General features: G+C 36.7%; 1 protein-coding gene across 3 annotated transcripts in view; it reads left to right on the forward strand.

Annotated features, from left to right (window-relative positions):
* Positions 1-15,885, forward strand: part of LOC121372605 (tolloid-like protein 1) — a 201,864-nt gene that overhangs the window by 64,521 nt on the left and 121,458 nt on the right. For all 3 annotated transcript variants that reach the window (XM_041499020.1, XM_041499021.1, XM_041499022.1), the window contains exon 2: positions 13,519-13,606. In XM_041499020.1, coding sequence (XP_041354954.1) covers positions 13,519-13,606 — 88 coding nt within the window. The remainder of the gene's footprint in view (positions 1-13,518; positions 13,607-15,885) is intronic.

Here is a 15,885-nt window from a genome sequence, read left to right on the forward strand (position 1 = left end):
ACAGTGTAAACCTTTACTCTTACAGTTTTATCATAGTGTGTAGTCTGCTGCATGTATAAAGATATAAACTACTTCATCAGGACTTACAGTGTAAACCTTTACTCTTACAGTTTTATCATAGTGTGTAGTCTGCTGCATGTATAAAGATATAAACTACTTCATCAAGAATTACCCTCACAGTTTTATCATAGTGTGTAGTCTGCTGCATGTATAAAGATATAAACTACTTTATCAGGACTTACAGTGTAAACCTTTACTCTTACAGTTTTATCATAGTGTGTGAGTCAACTGCATGTATAAAGATATAAACTACTTCATCAGGACTTACAGTGTAAACCTTTACTCTTACAGTTTTATCATAGTGTGTGAGTCAACTGCATGTATAAAGATATAAACTACTTTATCAGGACTTACAGTGTAAACCTTTACTCTTACAGTTTTATCATAGTGTGTAGTCTGCTGCATGTATAAAGATATAAACTACTTCATCAGGACTTACAGTGTAAACCTTTACTCTCACAGTTTTATCATAGTGTGAGTCAACTGCATGTATAAAGATATAAACTACTTTATCAGGACTTACAGTGTAAACCTTTACTCTTACAGTTTTATCATAGTGTGTAGTCTGCTGCATGTATAAAGATATAAACTACTTCATCAAGAATTACCCTCACAGTTTTATCATAGTGTGTAGTCTGCTGCATGTATAAAGATATAAACTACTTCATCAGGACTTACAGTGTAAACCTTTACTCTCACAGTTTTATCATAGTGTGTGAGTCAACTGCATGTATAAAGATATAAACTACTTTATCAGGACTTACAGTGTAAACCTTCACTCTTACAGTTTTATCATAGTGTGTAGTCTGCTGCATGTATAAAGATATAAACTACTTCATCAAGAATTACAGTGTAAACCTTTACTCTTACAGTTTTATCATAGTGTGTAGTCTGCTGCATGTATAAAGATATAAACTACTTCATCAAGACTTACAGTGTAAACCTTTACTCTTACAGTTTTATCATAGTGTGTAGTCTGCTGCATGTATAAAGATATAAACTACTTCATCAAGACTTACAGTGTAAACCTTTACTCTTACAGTTTTATCATAGTGTGTAGTCTGCTGCATGTATAAAGATATAAACTACTTCATCAAGACTTACAGTGTAAACCTTTACTCTTACAGTTTTATCATAGTGTGTAGTCTGCTGCATGTATAAAGATATAAACTACTTCATCAGGACTTACAGTGTAAACCTTTACTCTTACAGTTTTATCATAGTGTGTGAGTCAACTGCATGTATAAAGATATAAACTACTTCATGAGGACTTACAGTGTAAACCTTTACTCTCACAGTTTTATCATAGTGTGTGAGTCAACTGCATGTATAAAGATATAAACTACTTTATCAGGACTTACAGTGTAAACCTTCACTCTTACAGTTTTATCATAGTGTGTGAGTCAACTGCATGTATAAAGATATAAACTACTTCATCAGGACATACAGTGTAAACCTTTACTCTTACAGTTTTATCATAGTGTGTAGTCTGCTGCAAGTATTTATGTTCAGTTTATCACAGTGTGTAGTCTGCTGCAAGTATTTACGTTCAGTTTATCATAGTGTGTAGTCTGCTGCAAGTATTTATGTTCAGTTTATCATAGTGTGTAGTCTGCTGCAAGTATTTACGTTCAGTTTATCACAGTGTGTAGTCTGCTGCAAGTATTTACGTTCAGTTTATCATAGTGTGTAGTCTGCTGCAAGTATCTACGTTCAGTTTATCACAGTGTGTAGTCTGCTGCAAGTATCTACGTTCAGTTTATCATAGTGTGTAGTCTGCTGCAAGTATCTACGTTCAGTTTATCACAGTGTGTATTTACATTCAGTTTATCATGGTGTGCATCATAAAATCACAATTCAGTGCACCTTGTTGTTTTTCCCATCCTAACCAGTAATCCACAATTAGTATATCTAAGACTTTTGGAAGCCAGCTGCTGTCCTATAAGCCAAATAACAGCAACATATATTTTGTATGCACTTAAACAGGATAGCACATACCATAATATCTAATTTACCAGTTGTGGGTCAGTGGTTGGGAAGGTAGAACAAAAACAATGGATTCTATGAGTGTGATTGGTTTTATGACTCTTCACTGACATGGAATACTTATAGTCTGGTCTAACACTACCCAGACTGTCTAATCCTCACAGTGGATGCATTGGTGGTATTCAGCTCTGTATATTATGTATAGTGGAATGTCCGAGTAACTCTCCATTCTTGAACAAAATAATGGAGACAAGGCCCACAAGGAAGATTTATGAGTATTTTTCCAATCTTAAAATGCACCAGTAAATAATGATATATGTCAGGAAATGTAAGTATGCACTTTACAGGGACATACCCTAGTTTTTAAACACTAACGCATATTTTTCACTATTAGATCCATTTTCGATAACTGAAATCATACTTTACTTAGATTTTATTGTTTAGATTACTCATTTCAGTACATTCAAAGTGTTTCTGGTCATCCTGGTGGTTTTAATGTCACGAAATATATTTCTCATATTTTTAAAAACGCACGTGTGTCTGAGAAGTAACAGTTATGGAGTCGAGTTTTAGTCTATTTTTAGAGGGTATTTCACCATTTCAAAGTCACAGACTCATGTTTCACTCAGTTGTAACTTTATCCAGATGTGTTACACGTTTGTAGACTAACTAAACTTAGTGTTAAGTTTCACGGGTTGAAACTAGGGTCTGTCCCTTTAATGCTAATAATATTGTAGTTTCAAAGGGTTAACTATAGGGGTTTTGTTTGGTAGGTGTCCATTACTGAAACAGCAGCTGGCTTCCAACAGCCTTAGATACTGAAGGGTAATGGACAGATTTTTAATGGTTTTGTAGCACAGGTTTATGTAGCCAATATGTGGATGTGTGTTTGCCCACAGTCTTCAATTTAAACTTTACAATATGGTCCGTGTTGGAGGTGTGTGTGAGGGTGTGTTCAGTTTACAATATGGTCAGTGTCGTAGGTGTGTGTGAAGGTGTGTTCAGTTAACAATACAGTCGATGTCAGAGGTGTGTTATGTGAGAATGTGTTCAGTTTACAACCACTTACTAGCCTTGAGTCCAATGGTTTAACTACTGTATCACCAAGGCTGGTTCAACCTTCAACCTGTGTATGAATGCCACTCATAAAGGCAGCGATGGCCTTTATTGACAGGGCTCAATGAAATGAAATAGGAATGATTATTACCACTGACTGATCGTGTTTGATGTGGCAGACAGACACAGTTGAATGGGAACCTCCATTAAGGGGTATAATTTTCCCTGAGTGATGGCTTCTTTCCTCTAGCTGGCCTGCCCCTGACCAGTACATCACAATTAAATTAATCACCTGTGGAAACAGTCCCGGCTACTGCAAGATGGCAGCTGTGATGTCAAACATGGAACTGTTCTGTCTGCAGATCAGATTAACGATAAAATAACTTCTTGTTTCTTCAATTATCTCCAGATTGAACGCTTTTTTCATCACAGTTGGCTTTTCAGAGCTTATGTTAGTTAGTGTGTGCACATTGGTACTCTATCATCTAGACAGGTGGGATCAAGAATTTAAGGTTGCACATCACCATTAATTATTTCATGCAGGTCAATATAATTACTGTATCATTTCATTTCAACTTATTTTCGTGCTTATATCCAATTAAGGTTCAAGCATGTTGTCCTGGGCACACCTAAGCAATGGGTTAGTTGTTAGTTGTTAGTGACAGAGAAGAGGGTGTAGTAGTTTTACACCTACCCACTGAGTCATTACAACTCGCTCTGGGTTGGAGTAGAACCCTGTACCTACCAGCCTTATGTCTGATAGCTTAACCACGACACCACTGAGGTCGGTATTACTATGTCAGAATATATTCTGTGAAAAATACAACATTATCATGTGACTACTGATTTTAGGGGTACCCTCCCTTGACAACTACCTTGCATAAATCAGCCTACATTGACCACCGAAATGTTCATTTAAGCATCCTCATGTTAGAGCACTGCCTCATTTTGCTGTTATACAAGTGACAGTATAATAAGCATGTTTTTTTAAGTCCCAACTGGCCTCGGTGGCGTCGTGGCAGGCCATCGGTCTACAGGCTGGTAGGTACTGGGTTCGGATCCCAGTCGAGGCATGGGATTTTCAATCCAGATACCGACTCCAAACCCTGAGTGAGTGCTCCGCAAGGCTCAATGGGTAGGTGTAAACCACTTGCACTGACCAGTGATCCATAACTGGTTCAACAAAGGCCATGGTTTGTGCTATCCTGCCTGTGGGAAGTGCAAATAAAATATCCCTTGCTGCTAATCAGCAAGAGTAGCCCATGTAGTGGTGACAGCGGGTTTCCTCTTAAAATCTGTGTGGTCCTTAACCATATGTCTGATGCCATATAACTGTAAATAAAATGTGTTGAGTGCGTCGTTAAATAAAACATTTCTTACTTTCTTTCTTGTAAATCCCAGAAAAGTTCAGTGGGCAGTTTTACTTAACATATTCTACAGCTTTGTTTTGTAGTTCTGTTATTCTACAGTTGTGGAGAATTCTTTAATTCGGTTTGCCCTGAACATTGTTTGTAAATTGAGAACATGTTTGTTTTTGTTAACCCCATTTTCACAACATGTTTCTCACCATGCAGCTTTGTTTTTGCCTTTTAGCCTTGTTATCTCTATCCCTTTTAGTTACTTTCAAAAACATTCTTTACATTGACATTCTTGTCTGTTTTAGTTATATACACAGGAGTTATTATGAACTAAGATTCTTGTCTGTTTTAGTTATATACACAGGAGTTATTATGAACTAAGATTCTTGTCTGTTGTAGTTATATACACAGGAGTTATTATGAACTAAGATTCCTTAGAAATGGTATAAACTTTGTTCACATAAAAATGAACACTGTGTCGAAAATAAATACACGAGCACATATATACAGGAGTCATTTTGAACACACATTTTCTAAGAATGGTATAAACTTTGTTCAACTTGTCTATAAAGATCACCGAATTAAATGAACATTTTTATAAAATACACACACATATATACAAATGTCATGAACTGAGATGTTTTATAAAATACACACACACATATATACAAGTGTCATGAACTGAGATGTTTTATAAAATACACACACATATATACAAATGTCATGAACTGAGATGTTTTATAAAATACACACACACATATATACAAGTGTCATGAACTGAGATGTTTTATAAAATACACACACACATATATACAAGTGTCATGAACTGAGATGTTTTATAAAATACACACACACACATATACAAGTGTCATGAACTGAGATGTTTTATAAAATACACACACACACATATACAAGTGTCATGAACTGAGATGTTTTATAAAATACACACACACATATATACAAGTGTCATGAACTGAGATGTTTTATAAAATACACACACACACACATATACAAGTGTCATGAACTGAGATGTTTGATAAAACACACACACACATATATGAATACAAGTGTCATGAACTGAGATGTTTTATAAAATACACACACACACATATACAAGTGTCATGAACTGAGATGTTTTATAAAATACACACACACACATATACAAGTGTCATGAACTGAGATGTTTGATAAAACACACACACACATATATGAATACAAGTGTCATGAACTGAGATGTTTTATAAAATACACACACACATATTATACAAGTGTCATGAACTGAGATGTTTTATAAAATACACACACACACATATACAAGTGTCATGAACTGAGATGTTTGATAAAACACACACACACATATATGAATACAAGTGTCATGAACTGAGATGTTTTATAAAATACACACACACATATATACAAGTGTCATGAACTGAGATGTTTTATAAAATACACACACACACACATATACAAGTGTCATGAACTGAGATGTTTTATAAAATACACACACACACATATACAAGTGTCATGAACTGAGATGTTTTATAAAATACACACACACACATATACAAGTGTCATGAACTGAGATGTTTTATAAAATACACACACACACATATACAAGTGTCATGAACTGAGATGTTTTATAAAATACACACACACACATATACAAGTGTCATGAACTGAGATGTTTTATAAAATACACACACACACATATACAAGTGTCATGAACTGAGATGTTTTATAAAATACACACACACACACATATATACAAGTGTCATGAACTGAGATGTTTTATAAAATACACACACACATATATACAAATGTCATGAACTGAGATGTTTTATAAAATACACACACACATATATACAAGTGTCATGAACTGAGATGTTTTATAAAATACACACACACATATATACAAGTGTCATGAACTGAGATGTTTTATAAAATACACACACACATATATACAAGTGTCATGAACTGAGATGTTTTAGGAATGATATAAATTTTGATTAACTTTTGAGTAAATAAAGACCACCTAATTTATGAAAATTGCATATAAAATACAGAGTACACTTGCATGCATGCACACATGCACACACACACACACACACACACGCACACACACATACACACACACACACGCACATGCGCACACACACACACACACACTGTATAATGCTTAGAATCATAATGAACATGAAAATAAAAAATAAAAATCAAAAATCAAAACAAAACAAACTTTTATAATCTCTTGCTGGAAATTGTGATATTTAATATATTAATAATAATTTAACTGAAACAAAGACTTTACCATATATACTACTATTTTTATTTACATTATTACCTATATTATATATTGATCACAGCATTATATGCTATTAATAGATTTAGAAAAGAACACGGCTTCCATGTTTGATCCAATTTTCCAATTATTTTACCAATCTTATATTCAGTGAAACATTTAAAATTGTTTTCGCTGTGACAGATGGCTTTTGAATTATACTATTACTATAACAACAAATCTCGTACAACCAGATGTTGGAACAACCAATGATCATGTATTAGCATTTTGACAGTTGTAAGAAGTTGGTCATTGTAAACAGCGAAGTTAAGGACAATTGTTATTGGTTGTTATTCACTGCCAACAGGCAACAGCAGTAGCTTCAATTTATATGTCCAGGAAAAGGTCAACTTGACTATAGTTAATTTTAATGTTAATTTTTTATTCCAATATAATCTGTCAGTGATATTTAATTGTTATATAGAGTCATAGTTCAGTGATTACTGACAAAGGCTAATGTGAATTACCACCAATTTTCTTTCTTTCTGTTTTTCTGTTTTTTGTCTCACTCTCTGTCACAACACAAGATAATTTTAAAGTATTGCATCTGTCTGTGGGTAAGGCTGTGTTTTTTGTCTCTCTCTGTCACAACACAAGATAATTTTAAAGTATTGCATCTGTCTGTGGGTAAGGCTGTGGGTTTTTTTGTCTCTCTCTCTGTCACAACACAAGATAATTTTAAAGTATTGCATCTGTCTGTGGGTAAGACTGTGGGTTTTTTTTGTCTCTCTCTCTGTCACAACACAAGATAATTTTAAAGTATTGCATCTGTCTGTGGGTAAGACTGTGTTTTTTTTGTCTCTCTCTGTCACAACACAAGATAATTTTAAAGTATTGCATCTGTCTGTGGGTAAGACTGTGTTTTTTTTTTGTCTCTCTCTCTGTCACAACACAAGATAATTTTAAAGTATTGCATCTGTCTGTGGGTAAGACTGTGTTTTTTTTGTCTCTCTCTGTCACAACACAAGATAATTTTAAAGTATTGCATCTGTCTGTGGGTAAGGCTGTGTGTAGTTCAGTCGGTTGAACGCTCACCTGAGGTACTTGTCGCAGGATCAAACCATCTGTCTGTGGGTAAGGCTGTGTGTAGTTCAGTCGGTTGAACACTCACCTGAGGTACTTGTCGCAGGATCAAACCATCTGTCTGTGGGTAAGGCTGTGTGTAGCTCAGTCGGTTGAACGCTCACCTGAGGTACTTGTCGCAGGATCAAACCATCTGTCTGTGGGTAAGGCTGTGTGTAGCTCAGTCGGTTGAACGCTCACCTGAGGTACTTGTCGCAGGATCAAACCATCTGTCTGTGGAAAAGGCTGTGTGTAGCTCAGTCGGTTGAATGCTCACCTGAGGTACTTGTCGCAGGATCAAACCATCTGTCTGTGGGTAAGGCTGTGTGTAGCTCAGTCCGTTGAACGCTCACCTGAGGTACTTGTCGCAGGATCAAACCATCTGTCTGTGGGTAAGGCTGTGTGTAGCTCAGTCGGTTGAACGCTCACCTGAGGTACTTGTCGCAGGATCAAACCATCTGTCTGTGGGTAAGGCTGTGTGTAGCTCAGTCGGTTGAACGCTCACCTGAGGTACTTGTCGCAGGATCAAACCATCTGTCTGTGGGTAAGGCTGTGTGTAGCTCAGTCGGTTGAACGCTCACCTGAGGTACTTGTCACAGGATCAAACCATCTGTCTGTGGGTAAGGCTGTGTGTAGCTCAGTCGGTTGAACGCTCACCTGAGGTACTTGTCGCAGGATCAAACCATCTGTCTGTGGGTAAGGCTGTGTGTAGCTCAGTCGGTTGAACGCTCACCTGAGGTACTTGTCGCAGGATCAAACCATCTGTCTGTGGGTAAGGCTGTGTGTAGCTCAGTCGGTTGAACGCTCACCTGAGGTACTTGTCGCAGGATCAAACCATCTGTCTGTGGGTAAGGCTGTGTGTAGCTCAGTCGGTTGAACGCTCACCTGAGGTACTTGTCGCAGGATCAAACCATCTGTCTGTGGGTAAGGCTGTGTGTAGCTCAGTCGGTTGAACGCTCACCTGAGGTACTTGTCGCAGGATCAAACCATCTGTCTGTGGGTAAGGCTGTGTGTAGCTCAGTCGGTTGAACGCTCACCTGAGGTACTTGTCGCAGGATCAAACCATCTCCGTAAATCCATTCAACTGATTGGGGTTTTTTCTCGTTCCATCCAGTGCACCACAACTGGTCAAAGGCCGTGGTATGTGTTTTCCTGTCTGTGGGGAAGTGCTTATAAAAGATCCCTTGCTGCTAATGGAAAAATGTAGCGGGTTTTCTCTGATGACTACGAGTCATAATTACCAAATGTTTGACATCCAGCTGCTGATGATTAATTAATGAGTGTGCTCTAGTGGTGTCGTTAAACAAAACAAACAAACTTTATGCCTGTGGAAAAGTACATGTAAAAAAGTTTGTTTTATTTAAGACACCACTAGAGCACATTGATTTTTTACATATAAAAGACCCTTGCTGCTAATGGAAAAATATTGTGGCTTTTCTCTTAGACTGTATGTCAGAATTACCTCTTTTTTATCCAATAGCTGATAATTACTAAATCAAAGTCTTCTAGTGGTGTTATTAAACAAAACAAACTTAAAAGTTTTTACATTTATTTCAATGGGTATATGTGCACTACATATTGTTAGCTATAGCTTTTGTCATTTTTAATTAAAAGTTGATTCACTGTTGTATAGGGATATATCTGCCCTGCACCAATGCCTGGTATATCAAAGGTCATGGTATGTGCTGTCCTGTCTGTAGGAAACATGTATATAAAAGAGCCCACTGTTATTGGACCACACTGGAAGAGTGTAGCAGGTTTTCTCTGAAGACTATGTGTCAGAGTTGTCAAATGCTTGACATCCTGTCACATGTTACCCTTCACATAGAAATGGAAGTGGAAATGGTTTATTTAACAATGCACTCAACACATTTTATTTATAGTTATATGGCGTCGGACATATGGTTAAGGACCACACAGATACTGAGGGAGGAAACCCGCTGTCGCCACTTCATGGGCTACTCTTTTCAATTAGCAGCAAGGGATCTTTTATATGCACCATCCCATAGACAAGATAGCACATACCATGGTCTTTGTCGTGGTGTACTGGTTGGAGCGAGAAATAGCCCAATGGGCCCACTGATGGGGATCGATCCCAAACTGACTGTGCATCAAGCGAGCACTTTACCACTGGGCTACATCTCACCCCCTTCTAGTAGAAGTAGAAACTTTAAAACTACACTATATCTACCATCCCTGTGATTTCAATAAGCAAACTGGTAGACAAAAGAGTTGAGTGTAACAGGGCATGTCCATCATAAAAAAACAAACAACATCATCTTAAAAATGGCAAATTACATTTATATGTAAACTGCAGTGCTTTACTCTTCTGTAGACTTGCCAACTAACACAAAAGCAAACACATTTGTGAAATATCCCCCGGTCTGGAATTACAGTTAGCTGTTCAACATAACACGTCTGTTTTTTTACTTGACATTTTGGCTTGTCTTACAGCTACTGAAAGGAATTGTACTCTCTGACTTGTCATAGAGCATCTAGTGCAAACATCAACAATGATTTCATATGGCCATGCTTTCCTCATCCCAAAGGACATGGTATGTGCTGTCCTGTCTTGGGAAAGTGCGTATAAAAGATCTCTTTCCTGTTAGTGGAAAATGTAATCTGAAGACTGGCTTTTAAATGTGACAGTGTTTGTTGTGATAAAATGTTATTTCATCTGGCCGGTAAATTGTGTAATTTAATTTGAACTAACGTCAATGTACCAACTGTCATTGTGCTTGAAACAAGTGCAGGGTCCTACTAAAAATAGCATGATTATTTTTGTGTGGAACTAGGATAGTCATAGACGCTACACGTTGTCTGAAATGAGCAGCTTGACCCCTGATTTTTTATTAGTATTTATATCCATGGTGTATATGTCGATTGATATGCTGCATGTAGACATTTTAGCCATATATTACTATTGTCATCTATGGGATTTGATTAATAGAATTTTCACCTTTGTGAGGTATACATAAGGCAATTCCAACCCGAGGAACAAAATGTTTTTTGTGAGGGCTGAGGTTTACAAAAACATTTTGTTCTGAGGAAAAATATTGTATCTTTAATAAATAAATCTTTTTATTATTTTTGTATTTTCATTTCTACTTCACCTGATGACGTGGCAGTCTTTCACTCCTACAAAGATTGCTTTTGTTCCCTTCAGCACCAAGCAGTATTTTTAGATTTTCTTTCCAAAGTTAGTTTTATCTTGATACCTGATCCAGACTAAGTTTTTTGTGTGTGCAATACTGTTGTGTATGCCATACATCGTCTGTTCCCAGTATATATATATGAGGATCAGACGGTCTTTGATATTGGCATCTCTTTAATAATGCACAAGCTTCAGTTTCCTGACATTATAAATCTGCCTATTGGCTGCCAACGAACATGAAAAATCAAGTGTGATGCAGCTCAGTGAACATTTTCTGAACATTGTTTTATAAGTCATTTGTTGAAAGGTTAAAATATGTATTTTAACATACTTAATGACACCGATAAATGTAAACTATTTACTGGTCTAAAAATATAAATGATATACTACTAGTAACTAACATAGCTAAAGGTATGAGAAAAAGATTTTTTTTTAATGTTATAATTTTTTTACATTTTTAAATATATTTTTTTTAGATATTTGTTGAAATGTTAATAGTTATTATAACAGCTAATGACACTGATAGGTATGAACTAGTCTATTCTTTGGTCTAAAAGTAAAAATGTAAATGATATAATAAAAATGAAGATTTATTTAATGTTGAAATTAAATTTTAAGAATATATATAATTATTAAACTTTACCTGGTAATGACAGTACATTTATTTGTTATTAAGCATTTGTTCTTTCAAATGCACAGCTACAAATGTTGGTAGTTTCATTTAGTTAGTGATTTAAAAAAAATTTTTTTTACGAAATTCAATTTTGTGTATTACTCTAATTTCGATTTTACATCAGTTCATATATAATGGTTTTTTCAGTTTAATGAATGTTGAATTTCATTTTAAAATATATTGACTTTTTTAAGATAAAGTATTGCCAATTTCAATATGATGTATAGGTGTTATAAATGTCAGTTTAATGTATCAGATTTTAGAACACCTCAGTACATTTTACAATTATGACTCTTTAGAACATTTGGTTTGCTTAGAGAGGAAATCCAGAACCTTTTTCCATAAGTAGAAAGGAATATTTTATATGCACCATCCAACAGACAGGATACCACATACCATTTGATATACCATTCGTGATGCACTGGCTGAAATGAGAAATAGCTCAATGGGTCTCTGATAGTGATTGATTCTAGACTGACCGTGCATCAGGCAAGTGCTTTACCACTGGGCTACATCCAGCCCATATCTGTCTAGTGTCCACTGAGGGCAATAGATCCCATGACCCATCATACCTCAGGCCAGTGCTCTACCACTGAGCCACATCCACCTTCACTCTGTAGCTGATATCAGTATGTTCAGGAGTCACAAACAATTTGACTGGTACCATCATCTTCTATCACATCACATTCATCTAACATCCAGTGCAAAAAACCAGTTTAGCAAGTGACCGCAACCGCTCACCCTCCTAAGAACTGATCTCAGATGTGTGTGGACTGTGTTAATATGTCTTTACAACACTAACAAGTCATCCCTCGGGAAATAGGAATCTCATCTCAGTTTACTCTTAAGATTTTTTCCAATCTTCTGTAAATGAGACATCGTATATCAGTACCGCCTGGTTTTAGGTTTAATGTATTTGTAGAATTTTATTAATGTCATTTGAATTTGATGTGATATAGTGCAAATTGAACAGTAGTAAACTGCCACCTGGCCATCTGTTTTTACACACAGCATCTAATAGACATTGTAGTGTAAGTTAGACAATATTACACAGTATTAAATATAGCCATTTATGTTAACCCACCAAATAGATGACAATAGTAACATATGTGCCTGAAACTGTTATACGCAATGTTTTAATCAACATATATACTATATATATATGGATATAATTGCTAGAAACCTTCACAGTTCACCCTTAAAATAAATCTGAAAAATGGGGGGTGGGGGTAATTAAGCTGCTAGTTTCAGACAAAACAGAAAGCATCGCTGACTACAGTTTTGCACAAAAGTTGTCATCCCAGTTTTTGTTGCTAAAATAACTGATATACATTTATTATATTATGTATATGTGGGGGATTTTATTAGGGTATTTGCAGCCCTTGAGAGGGTGCACAAGCCCTGAACCCTAGTCTAGACCCACTCTTGTTAATTTGCAAAAACACAAGACTAAGGCATAAATTCCATTTGTCCGTAATCCTTATGTGTATATGTAATTCACAAAACATGGAGTGATCAGATAATCTGATGCATGGAGACACATAAATGGAATTTACTCAATATTCTTTGTATAGAAAGTGATTGTTATGTATTACGCATTACGCATACCAGTAAGTATTACTGACAAATAGAATTTGCATCTTAGCTGATATATTAACTGTTAAATACATTATAGTATTATACGGTGTGCTGAAAAAGGTTGTGTGTTAAGGTTTACAAGAGTGAGAACTTAGGTGATATGTTAACTGTTAAATATGTATATATATAATGTGTTGTTGTAAAGGCTGTGTGTTACGAAGTGTTGTACTGATTGTGTTTGTTTTATTTACAGAAGATGTACAAGAGAGAGAAACGGCTTCCAGTGTGGTCATGTGTTATACTAGCAGTGTGTCTGTCACTGGGATTTATATCAGCTCAAAGTGAGTAGCAACTTACTCATTACTCAACTCACACATACACACACACATGCATGCACATATGTTATACTAGCAGTGTTTCTGTCAGTGGGATTTATATCAGCTCAAAGTGAGTAGCAACTTACTCATTACTCAACTCACACACACACACATACACACACACATGCATGCAAATGTGTTATACTAGCAGTGTTTCTGTCAGTGGGATTTATATCAGCTCAAAGTGAGTAGCAACTTTCTCATTACTCAACTCACACACACACATACACACACACATGCATGCACATGTGTTATACTAGCAGTGTTTCTGTCAGTGGGATTTATATCAGCTCAAAGTGAGTAGCAACTTACTCATTACTCAACTCACACACACACATACACACACACATGCATGCACATGTGTTATACTAGCAGTGTTTCTGTCAGTGGGATTTATATCAGCTCAAAGTGAGTAGCAACTTTCTCAGTAGTCAACACACTCATGCAGACACGCACACATACATACACGCACACACACACGCACACACATGCACGCACACACACACACACACACACATGCATGCACACACACATATACATACATGTTCATGTGTTATACTATAAACTATAGCTGACTATAATTTAAGGAGAAATTAATACGAGGACATTTAGGTACAGGCTATACAAAAACATATATGAACACAGAACAACTCTTTTTTCATAATTTTTTGTTTGTGTTACATTTACTTAGACCTGTATTTACTACATGCTTACTAGTGGTCAGTGACAGCTGGTGAGTTTTACCATACCTCACTGTGGAGATGGTTTACCATACCTCGCTGTGGGAGATGGTTTACCATACCTCGCTGTGGGAGATGTTTTACCATACCTTGCTGTGGGAGATGTTTTACCATACCTTGCTGTGGGAGATGGTTTACCATACCTCGCTGTGGAGATGGTTTACCATACCTCGCTGTGGGAGATGTTTTACCATACCTTGCTGTGGGAGATGGTTTACCATACCTCACTGTAGAGATGTTTTACCATACCTTGCTGTGGGAGATGGTTTACCATACCTCACTGTGGGAGATGTTTTACCATACCTTGCTGTGGGAGATGGTTTACCATACCTCACTGTAGAGATGTTTTACCATACCTTGCTTGGGAGATGGTTTACCATACCTCACTGTAGAGATGTTTTATCATACCTTACTGTGGGAGATGGTTTACCATACCTCACTGTGGGAGATGTTTTACCATACCTCGCTGTGGGAGATGTTTTACCATACCTCGCTGTTGGAGATGGTTTACCATTCCTCGCTGTGGGTGATGTTTTACCATACCTCACTGTGGGAGATGGTTTACCATACCTCACTGTGGGAGATGTTTTACCATACCTTGCTGTGGGAGATGGTTTACCATATTTCACTGTGGGAGATGTTTTACCATACCTCACTGTAGAGATGTTTTACCATACCTTGCTGTGGGAGATGGTTTACCATACCTCACTGTAGAGATGTTTTATCATACCTCGCTGTGGGAGATGGTTTACCATACCTTGCTGTGGGAGATGGTTTACCATACCTCACTGTGGGAGATGGTTTACCATACCTCGCTGTGGGAGATGGTTTACCATACCTCACTGTGGGAGATGGTTTACCATACCTCGCTGTGGGAGATGGTTTACCATACCTCGCTGTGGGAGATACCTCCCTGCAGGGGTGTTTTCTCATGCTACATGTTTCAGGTGATGATTTCTGTACAATGCCATTATGTACACGACTCTGTAATACAACTCTGAACTATCCAGTCATATTCACATAACTGTGAGTTGTTATGGAGCATGTGAGAATACAGATTGCCATGCTCACATGAGTGATCAACATAATTTGGAGATTAAAAATGTTCCCATGGAATATTAATGCAAGTGGTGCCAAGTGAATTCGTTTATGAGGAAATTGTCTTCCTCTGCTAGCCGTTTGAAACAATACTGACCTGACAGTTTGTAGATTCTTTGTGGGTTATATTACCCAACATTAATATGCGTGGTGCATTCAGCAGGATTTGGGGGTTTTGTCTGCATTCCAACATGTGCTCTATTGTTGGCTATAAGCCATGATACGTATGGAGTCTTAAGCAGGAAAATGCATGTAAAAAAACTGTGGTGTTAAGTGAACATATGAGATATGTATAAAGTCTTATCTAGAAAAATGCATATAAAAAAAACCCTGATGTTAAGTGAACATATGATAGAGGTATAAAGTCTTACCTAGAAAAATGAATGCAATAGTCCTGTATAGTGA

Source organism: Gigantopelta aegis, chromosome 4, assembly GCF_016097555.1.
Source record: "Gigantopelta aegis isolate Gae_Host chromosome 4, Gae_host_genome, whole genome shotgun sequence".
Classification (NCBI taxonomy): Eukaryota; Metazoa; Mollusca; class Gastropoda; order Neomphalida; family Peltospiridae; genus Gigantopelta; species Gigantopelta aegis.